The following is a 10,476-nucleotide window of genomic DNA, read 5'->3' as shown; positions in this document are numbered from 1 at the left end:
CCTGGTGACTGGCCCCTAACAGGAGCCGGCCGGGACAGTCTCGGGGAGGCAGGAGCGCAACCAAACCTGAGGTTTGAAGAAGTACGCGTTTAAGCCTGTTTCTGAGAATTTGGCACAGAACCCGGAAGAGTCAGCTTCAGCGCTGCCAGGAGCGGCCGCCGGGGCGTCCAGGCTGGGGGTGGGACCCACCCGGCCTGCTGGGTTTGCTACAGGCCCTAAGCTAAGGAGGCGGGGCCACAGGCCTGTGCACAGTGAATGCGATGGACATGAACAAGGGCCCGCCTGGGATCGGGCAGCGGGCGCTGAGCGCCCTGTCCCCTGCCTCCTCCAGCAGCCTGGCCACTGGCTTCCTTCCTTTCCGGGGCCGAAGAGGGGCCGCGGGGCCCTCCTGTCGCGTGAGGAGCCCCCGCTGCTCAGAGGTGGCATCTGGCCAGGTCCTCCGTGGCGCACGGAGGTGCTGACACACGGCTTAGAGCTGTCTGGGGGGCCCCGGAACAGGGGACGCTCTGGGAGAGGAGGGCCCCACGCGCACATCGTGGCAGCGCCGCGTGTGGTTCACGAGTCTGTGCTCACGCNGGCGGGGCAGTGTCTGGAAACCAGAGTCCCCGAGGCAGGGAGAGGTGCCCCGGGTGCACGGCCATGCGAGTTGGAAAGATTGCTGATCCCGTGAAGGGGACCCCGGGGTCCTCCGTGTGCCGAGCTGCAAAGCCACCTGGGTCCTGACGAGGCCCCTGACAGGCCACGCGGGCTCGAAGCTAGAGCGGCGTTTCCTCAAAACCACGGAGGAGGCCCAGCTCCTGGGTGAGGGGGTCAGGCACAGCCCCTCACCAACCCTGACCATTCTCTTCAGCTTCTCAGCTCTGGGTCTCTGTATGGTGCCGGCCGCGGACAGCTGGTCCCTGAGCCATTCGGACGCCCCAGAGGAAGCTGCCAGCACCTGGCCATTCCCCACCCAACAAGACGGCAGCTCCCTACGGTCCAGACAGAGAGGGTGCCTTCCCAGGCCGTGCATCAGGCATCGATGCCAGGATGGCCTTGGAGGTCCAGGACCTGCCCCCGGGGGCTTCTGGGCTCCCCCCTCTGGGTCCAGTCAGCTCCCATGCCCCACCAGCAGCTGCCCACCCTGTACACATCCCCCCCGCCCCACCAGCAGCCCGCCGCCCCGCGCCCCTGCAGCACGTACCAGCCGGCGGATCTCCCGCTCACACTCCTTCTTGATCCGGGAGATCTCCTCCTGGTGCAGGTGGTACACGCTCCTGATCTCCGCGGCCTTGATCTTGTCGGCCTGGATCACGATGGTCAGCGCCTCCTCCACCTGCTTCTTGGCCCCCTTGAGCTCAGAGATCTCCTGCTGCATTTTTATCTTCTCCACCTCGAATCCCTTCTTGGCCTCCTCCTTGGCCTCCGACAGCAGCACGGTCTTGACCTTGTCGGGGGCACCGTCGCGCAGGGCGTGCAGCAGCGCCTGCAGCCGCTGGTTCTCGTTGTCCTTGATCTTGATGACCCGGAGCAGCTCGGCCTCGTGCTGCCGCAGCAGCGTCTCCCGCACGGCCTGCAGCTCCTTCATCTTCTCCTCGTGCAGCTTCGTCTTGAGCTCGGTGAGCAGGACGGCGTTCTTGTGCTGCTCGTGCTCCCGCGCCTGCCGCAGCTCCTGGGTCTTCTCCCTCTCCACCCTGCTCACCTGCAACACAAGACCGCGTCGGCGGTGAGGCCGCCCCTGCCTCTGCAGACACCGACGCTCGGGCGTGGGGACGCTCTGGGTCCTCATCTGCAAGCTTGGGAGCTGCCTGCCCTTCCGGAACGTCTCCTTAAAGTGTGGCCTGGACACTGAGTCAAGCCTCCCTGGAGGGCGGCGTGACCGCACCCGTGGGCGTCTGCGGGGGGCGGGAGGCTGGGAACACTCCCAGCGGAGGGTGAGACCACACACACTGGGCGCACGCAGGTCTGCTGTGTCCTCTCCCCCGGGGCCTGGCCCAGCCGTGCGGGGCCCCAGCGGCTGCCTCTCCGGTGAGCCACAGAAGAGGGCGCGGGAGACCCTTGGGCACGACCCTCCAGCCCAATGACAAGGGCGTCACACTCACCTTCTGTGACGTTCTTGGCCAACGGGGAGGCCGATCTAGGCCACCACTCTGTCTAGACGATGTGTAATGTCTAGATTTTTGGAAATGCTCGAATTTTTTACTGAATCTTTTGTTTTTATCTAAAACTTCACCTTTGGCTCAATGGCCACGCCCCCCATATGTGGTACATGCGGTACCCAGGACCTAACATGGGAGGAAAGAGAGGCTGACCTGCCCTGGGTCCAGCGCTTCACCTCCCACCCCACCTCCACTCTGCGCCCCCATCCGCGCGGGGCCACCGTCCTTGGCCATCTCCTCAAGCCATCCAACCCCAAACCCCAGCCCCAGAGCCAGCCCCACTCCGCACTCCAGGCAGCCATGTCTCCCGCCCACCTCCTGCTGCCCACTCTCCACGGCAGGGAGAGTCTGCAGGGGTGAAGCCCTGCCCAGCCCTCTTCCCGGCTTCTGGTGCATCCAGGGTAGAGGCGGAGTCAGGGATGCCGTTACAAGCGGACAGCACCGGCCACACCATCCGGGGGGAGTTTCAGCCCCCATCAGGGCCGCTGGCACCCCAGCAACTGTGGGCTCTCCCACCAGGGCGACAGCTCGGACCCCTCGACCCTGCCCGAGTGCCTGCAGACCGTGGCCCACAGTTCCCAGCCCTGTCTCCGCACACTGATCCCGCCATTCGTGCCCTTGCATGAAAACCACCTTATTCACCCCTGTCTCTGGGACTGTAGGGTCCCTTGGGCAGGACACGTGTCCCGGATGCTCGGACCCCACAGAGCCAGGAGAAACTCCAGCCCCAGAGCCCCGTCTGAGCCGTCCAGGCCCCTGATGACTGCGCAGAGGCACAGGGGGCCGAGTGAGCACCCGGCCAGCCATCTGGGTTTCCTCCAAAGAGTGGGGTGGGTGCTGAGGCTTAGCGCACACAGTATTTACTCCTTTTCCATTCAGTGTGAACTGCCCTTTTTTCCAGTTTAAATAGAATTGAAGAAACGGGAAAGCACGACTTTTGATGGTGGTTCTCAGTCGTGGGGGGCTGGGTGGTGCGATTAGGAATCCATACTCTCGAGGGAGCCCACTCCAGGGCCAGGTCAACATACGCGGGAGGCCACTACGGCCCACGCGGTGCAGTGTGGACGCCGAGGGTCAGGGGGTGGAGTCAGAATGGCCTCTGGATGAGAACCAGCAGAGAAAAAAGCAAGAATCTACAGACATCAGAGCAGGTGCTGGGGGGAGCAGGGGGCAGGAGGGAGGGGGGAGGAGAGGACCAGAAACATCTGGGCTTAGTCTGACCGTGTGGAAGCCGTCTGGGGGAAAACGGGCCCTCCCGCCCCGTGCCCGTGGTGCCACAGGAAAGGTCTGCCCTCGCCCGAAGGGCCTGGTGACAACCACACGGGCTCCGGTGCGCCTGGGCGGTTTGGGGCTCACAGGGAGCTACCCGCGCCGGGGTCCCTGCAGCGCCTGGGTCCTCGCCACGGCCGCTGCGGGACTGGGCGCTGAGGAAAGAGGAAGAAGCAAAACACGGCGCTCCCGGCAGACGGGTCTGGGCACCGGGAACAGCGTGCAGCCTCGCTCACCCGCAGTTCCGAGCACCACGCGCTGAGCGTCAAGTCCAGCGCCTCTGGGCCTTGGGCCCCGCGAGGCCCCATAAGCGCGTGGGGCTCCCCTCGCTGCCGTCCGCCCCCATTTGCCCCTGGCAGTGGGCTTTCCTCTGAAGCTCCCTCCACGCGCAGCCTGGGAACTCCGCCCCATTTCGTGTCTGGGCTGAGCCGTGAGTGTCCCCTGCTGGACACACGGATGGCAGGGAAGTGCGCGTGGTCCCGAGCACGCGGGTGGTGGAGAGGCGGCCGGCGGACAGCCTCACTCCGGGGCTCAGCGTGACCCGGGTCTGTTCTAGGAACACACAGCGCTTTATAATACGTCATTAAGAAAATTATTCCCAGTGAAGCACGTGGAGACGTTTCCCTGAGATCCACAGCTGTCTCCCCCACGGGCCACAGCCTCCAGGGACCTCATTAAAGTCTGGCCGACGTGGCCATGCACTGGGGCGGTTCAGAGGCAGGGCCGGCGCTGGGGCTCCGGACCAGTGGGGGGCTGCGGCTTTCACCTCTCAGAGGCCCAGGGCTGAGTGGTTTCTGCATCCGGGGCAGGTGCTCCCCCGACGCTGCGGGACGCCCGCTCCATCCATTCCCAAGGGACCACGTCAGCCTCGGAAGGGACCCGATCACTTGTTCCATTAGGAACATATGGATTTAAACACGGTTCATGAACTTCAACCCACTGCAGGCCTCACCCTTACTGGAGCTCCGAGCGCCCCACGTGTGGCCAGTGAGAGGCGGCCCGAGCCCTCAGGACGCGCTCTCCGCCAGGCCGGGCGTTCCGGGCCGCTTCCTCTCCTGCCCATGACCTTCCTCCAGTCGCCCTGATTTCCTGCCATGGGAAATGGCCTTTCCGTGACAGCCAGGGCCCCAGGTGGCTGCCGGCTCCAGGGCTGGTCTCGGTGGACAGTGACACGGCATCTACCGCCCCGTACACGCGATGACATGCCCTGAAGTTCCCACCGACACTTCCTGTTTCCCGCACGCTTTCCAATTCAAACGCGGGGCTTCTGTCCCAGTTCTTTGCAGCCTCTGCGCCTCAGTTCCCTCGCGCTGAATCTGGTTGCCGAGAAAACTGGGGGTGGCGGGAGGTGCACATCCCATAATCACCCCTTCACTTTGTCCACGGGAGGCACGCAATCGTGTGGGACACAGTGGCTGCGATGTCCATGCTCTGCCCACCAGCTGGGCGAGAACGTGTGTTTCCCCCTGTGTCCTGCTCCCACAGCTCTGCCGTGTCTGCGTGGTCGGCTCCTGTGGCCGTGTGGGTCCCGCCCTGATCCTTGAGCTCTGGGTCTTTTCCTTGAGGAATCCCAGGGCGTCTCATTTTCCCACTGCTCCTCGGCGACAAGGCCCACCAGCCACGGAGCACACGTGGTGCGGGCTCCTGAGGCCTCGCCATCCTCGAGTTTAACTCAGAAAGAAACTCTGTGTTCAGTGCTGCCCGAAGTCCTCCAGGAATCCTTGGGGCTGGGATGGGGGTGGATACTGGCGAGCCCCCCTCCCCTCCCCCCGTCCCACATGGGCGGAGCCAGCCTTTCCCAGGGTGGGGGTGCCTGCACAGGAGGACCCCGCCCAGCCGGCCATCTCCGTGGCTGGGACCCGCCCTGGAGACAGAGGGCGCACAATGTTGCCTCTGTCGCTGGTGGGCACTACCGTCTCCCCTCCTTGGTAATGACCTCAGCCCCATGGGGGATGGCCCACGTGTGGCCTGCAGCCCGTGGCCAGCGTGGGCGCGGAAGAGAGCAGGTGCCCACAGGGCGGACGTCCCCGAGAAGGTCGGTCCGCGGGATCGGCAGACGGACAGGGGCGGCCGGGCGCCGGGACAGGTCTGCCGGCAGTACCCTCCCCGGCCCACGGAGGCGCGCCTGGGTCTCAGCTGCCGCTACGGAGAGGAGGCAGGTGGCCCCAGGTGTGTGTCCGGAGTGGAGCTCGTGTTACTGGTTTTTTTTTTTTTTAAATGTTTTATTTATTTCTAGGAGAGAGAGAGAGACAGCGTGAGCAGGGGAGGGTCAGAGAGAGAGGGAGTCACAGACTGAAACAGGCTCCAGGCTCCGAGCTGGCAGTCAGCACAGAGCCCGACGCGGGGCTCGAACCCACGAACCGCGAGATCATGACCTAAGCGAAAGTCGGACGCCCAACCGACTATGCCACCCAGGCGCCCCTCGTGTTACTGGTTTAAACCGCAGAGAAAAGGCTCGTCTCCAATACGCAGCCGCGAGGCCTCAGCCGGAAGGTGGGGTCCTGCGCTCAGGCCACCGTGCTGGGGGGGCCCCGCGGGCACCGGCCACACACGCATCTCATGACAGCGGCTTGGGGATCCTGCTCCACACCTACTTACAGGTGGAAGCTGCCACAATCCTTGATGATGCCACGAATGTTCGTGGCTTTCAAATACTGCTTAACGAATCTGCTCCGAGGTTGACAGAATTTTAAGTTAAATGGATAAACGGTCCCACCGGACGCTGCCTCATTGCCTGTGGGCAGCATAGAAAGGACCTTCTTCTCCTCAGTCTTCTTCCAGGACGGAGTCTGCGGTACCCTCGGAGATGGGTGCGGAGGGCCCAGGGGAGCAGGGCGCGCCCGCCCGGCCTCTCACCCCACCGGGTGCTCACACGTGCCACGGCTGCAGAGCCCACTTCCTGGCTGGTGCACAGTCAGCCTTGCTTGGAATGACTGAATGCACAGCCCTCGTGTTCCACGTGGGTTGCTGTGGCCTTTTCCCGTGTTAGGCCAATTTCCGGAACATTCTGTCTGAGTCTTTGTTCTTTCAAGTTATTAGCTTTATGTAGAAGGCACTTTTTCTTTGGCTCATTATTTTGTTTCTGCTACATTTTTGTCTCCAAAGTCCCACGTGGCTCTATTTCCAGTGAGATTTACGTCCAAGTCTTGCCTGACAGGAAAAGTCTGCAGCTTCCCCGCAGCCCCTCGCGCGCCGGGGCGGGGACTTGGTCCCCAGGCCTCCATCTCCCACAGGAGGTCTGGAAACAACTGGGATTTGGGGATGTGGCGGTAAGTCCCTGTCATCGACTCCCACGCCTTCCGGGGACGGAGCCGACGCCACCACTCCCGGGGACGCAGCCCTGGCCATGGGCTGCCTCTGCTCCAGCCTCCTGTCCTCGCCCCGTGTCCTTCGCTGCCTGGCCTCCTGGTAGGTCACCTCCTCATCACAAACGGGCAGGTCACGTGGTATATTTCTAGACCCCCCCCCACTTCACTGGGTTTGGAAAGACTGCAACCCTCACTCTTTTAGTAAGAAATACACTGACCTTGTGACCAGGACACCGCACACACCGAGTCAGAGTCTAAGTTCATCGTCCCCTAGTAGGTCCTGGTCGGCTTGAGGACCCCCTCTGCTCTCCCGCGTGTCCTGGTCCAGACAATATGGCCACCCACGCGGCCCGCCGCGGCCTGAACTCCGGGCCACCTTTCCTGCCGCTGCATCAGGTGAACTCTGCCCAGAGTGAGCCACCCTCGGACCCATCTTTGCTGGCTCCTGCTGGTCATTCTGGTCTCCGTCCAACATCACCTCTTCTGAGAGGCCCTCCCTGATTGCCAGGTGGGGGGACTGCACCCCAGGTGACCGCCTGTCTGGCTTCCTCTTGCCCAGCTGCCTTCCTGTTTCTCGTGTCCCCCTCACTGGGACATGGTGTGGGGGGCACACGGGCACCCAGTGTTTCCTGAGTGGCAGTCTGTGGCCTGGAGAAGGGGAAGCCCCTTCCCGGTTAGAGCGGAAGCCACTCCCTAACAGCAGGTGTAAGGCTTGGGTGTCCGCTCCCCCTGTCCCGCCCCAGGGGTGCTCATGAGCTGGGCGCACGGCCGGCGGGCGGGACCCCGTGAGTGCAGGCGGCAGGGGCTGCTGTGGCCCGACTGGAGCCGGAGACTCGGGGCCGAGGTGGAAACGCGGGGCCTTAGTCGTCTGCGTGTCTCTGCTCATCGTCCTCACCCCTGCTCCCAGCACCCGGCTCTGCTGCAGGAACGCGGAGTCACTTCCACGCGGTCCACGCGGCTCCTGTGAGGCCTTCCCTTTGAACCCCTCTCCCTGCAGAGCTGGCTCCCTCCTTCCAGAAGGTTCTTCACCAGAGATGGCCCCGATTCAGTTTCCTGACAGAGGGAGGGCAGGAGGTGTCCTGCTTCTATTTAAATCATTTTATTCTTTACTGTCAAGTCTCCACTCACACAACCACCCTTCGCGATACATCCCTGGCCTGAGATCTGGCTACGCTTACTGGCTTCTTTCCACGCTTCCCAGGGACCTTCTCCACCCCGACAGCTGCAATCTGCAAAACGGGATGTTTCTCCTCCAGAATTTTGCGGTGCTGGGAGCTCCTGCTGAGGGGTGGGTGCTGGGCGCATGGGGTGCGAGCGCCGTGGCCTCTGCAAGACTCCTGCCCTCCAGGCAGGCTTGCAGGCGAGGACAGGGTCCCGCGGCCGTCCCTGGACTCCGCCTTGAGTCCAGAATCAGGCCTCCTCCCTGGGGGCTTCCAGAACATCCGGAACATGCTGAAAACCGGACAGAAGGCTCCAGTCCCGCGGTCTGGGGCTGGTTACGCAAATCTGTCCCACGGGTGCACCGCGACATTACCTGTGGTGCATGTAAAGGTTTCAGGGTTGACGAAGATGAGGCTGTTGACAATTGTGATCAATGAATTGTGTTTTCCATCCCCCACTTCACCACGACCGAGGTGCGTGGTTCGTGGCCAACATCAGAGGTGTTTTGCAGTGAGGGTTCTCTCGATGGGCTGAGCGGGCAGACCGTGTGCTTCCTGTAGCCTTAATGCTTGAGGCCGCCGAAGCCTTGGGTGGGGGGGGGCACCGGCGGGACCCTGGAAACATGCACACGCCCGGACCCGGCAATTCACCTGCAAGAGCCTATTCTGCACGTGCCCTCACGCGTGGTCTCGGACGTGCACACAGGGCGCTCCGGGCACGCCGCACTGTCAGCCGGAACTCCGAAACAGCCAGGATGCCGTGGGCGGCCCAAACGCCGGGCGCATCGGCACGCAAAGCAGTGCTGGACCCGCTCCAGAGCTGCACACGGAACCGCCAGGAGCCCGTGTGCAGCGAAGAGAGAGGAGCCCAGGGACCCGGCGTGCAGCCTGCTGTCGTCTCTGCGTTAGAAAGAGGCCCTGGAGGTGCAGCAAGGAGCCAGTGACACGAACCCTCCAGAGTGCACTGGGGCCTTCCGTTCCTTCTGAATTTTGTACCAAGAGGCATATCGTCTTTCCAAAACATAAATAGCAACAGGGCCCCCGCCCCAGGGCCCTTGCCCGGCAGCAAGAGGGCAGGACCCCCCACCCCCACCCCGCGGGCCTGGGGCGCTGACAGTGAAGAGCCTGCCCCTCCTCCTCCCCCGGGCTGTGGGGGATGGGCGGGTTTTGGTGAAACCTCCCGGTAAAACCTCCTGCAGACGAGGCAGGAGCCACAGGCTCAGGGATTTCCGCGTGGTGCTTCTGCGCATCCAACGGGGAGCATTTCACCCAGTGAGACGAGGGCCTTGCCTTCCGCGTCCCATCGGACAAGCCGCGCACGGTGTGTGAGGCTGGGTCCTGGGCCTCCGATGCCTGCACCTTGGCCCTGGCTCCACCCAGGCCGGCGTCCGCGCCTGTGGGTGCCGCCCCTGCTGACTTGGCAACCGCCTGACCCCGAGCAAGTGCTGATGTCCGCTGGGCTCCCCTCTGGGCTCTGACTCTCCTGCCCAGAGGAGGCCTAGCCACGGGAGTGGCCACGTGGTCGCTGTGACAGCAGCCGACGGCGTCGGAGCTGCAGGCTCATCCGGGGCCCCTCCAGCTGTCCCTCCCTGGCACGGACGGTGCTAACTGCCCGCTTCCCGCAGCAGGGACCTGAGGCAGAGGGTAAGCGCCCAGCGTGGGCCACACGCTCTTCCTGTAAAGAGCCCACTGGTAAGTGACTTAGGCTTTGTGGCTCAGCCAGCAGGCGGCACGTAAATGGGCAGCGTGGCTGAGTCCTAACACCACTCCGTTGACAGACACTGAATCTAAGGTCGTGTAATTACCACATGTCGTGGAATAGTGCGGTGCTCATGATTTCACCGGCTTGGGTAACTCAGGTGTAACTCAGGTGTTAGGCAACCAGCCCCAAACACCTGATCCCCTCCCCCCCACCTCCCTGAAGAGCCCCGAGCTGGACACGGCCCCCTCCAGGCCTCCCTCCCCCCAAATGCTTTCTTCTCTGCCTCCCCTTCGCAGGAGGCCGGGGGGAGGGGGGCGAGGGCAGAGAGAGAGGGGCAAGGTGCGCCCGTGGGATGCCCACCACCCAGGCTTGGCCTGGCACTGAGCTGCCCTGTGACCAGCCCCCATGCTCCTCCTGGAAGCCCCCGCCCCGGCCTTCCCTACGGGCCTCCAGGACCCCAGGTGCTGGATGTGCGGTGGGGCCACTTCAGGCCTGCCCACTGCGGTCTCTGGGCCCCGCCCGCCTGCGGCCCGGCCCCGGACTTCCGGTCGCACCTGGAAACAGCAGGTCCAGCCTGTGTGCTCATCCACTGCCAGGCCTGCTATACTGGTTCAGGGGGAAGGGACATTTCCCAGGATGGTGCCACTGGCTGGGGTCCCCCTGGCGGCCCGGCACTGTCCCCTCACTCACCCAAGCCCGCCCCGCCCCTGCCCTGCTCTTCCCCAGAGCTGTCTGTGCGCCCCAGCTCGTGGGCACTTGGGCAGGGACCCCGCGGTGCCAGGCTCCAGGCACCTCCCAGGGCCCAAAAGGTGTGGAGAAGCCAGAGGGCCGGGGGGGGTCTGGAGAAGCGGAGGGAGGGGGCTGTGGAGAAGCAGGGCAGGAGCGGGTCGGGGGGCCCG

At 63.9% G+C, this 10,476-nt stretch overlaps 1 protein-coding gene across 8 annotated transcripts in view; it reads right to left on the bottom strand.

Annotated features, from left to right (window-relative positions):
- Positions 1–10,476, bottom strand: part of JAKMIP3 (Janus kinase and microtubule interacting protein 3) — an 80,621-nt gene that overhangs the window by 49,946 nt on the left and 20,199 nt on the right. For all 8 annotated transcript variants that reach the window (XM_077763006.1, XM_077762998.1, XM_077762999.1 and 5 more), the window contains exon 3: positions 1,184–1,681. In XM_077763006.1, the coding sequence (XP_077619132.1) occupies positions 1,184–1,681 (498 nt within the window). The remainder of the gene's footprint in view (positions 1–1,183; positions 1,682–10,476) is intronic.

The sequence above is a fragment of the Crocuta crocuta genome, unplaced genomic scaffold (assembly GCF_008692635.1).
Source record: "Crocuta crocuta isolate KB4526 unplaced genomic scaffold, BGI_CrCroc_1.0 scaffold466, whole genome shotgun sequence".
Classification (NCBI taxonomy): Eukaryota; Metazoa; Chordata; class Mammalia; order Carnivora; family Hyaenidae; genus Crocuta; species Crocuta crocuta.
The sequence above is the reverse complement of the archived record's forward strand: the minus strand, read 5'-3'. Positions and strand labels throughout refer to the sequence as shown.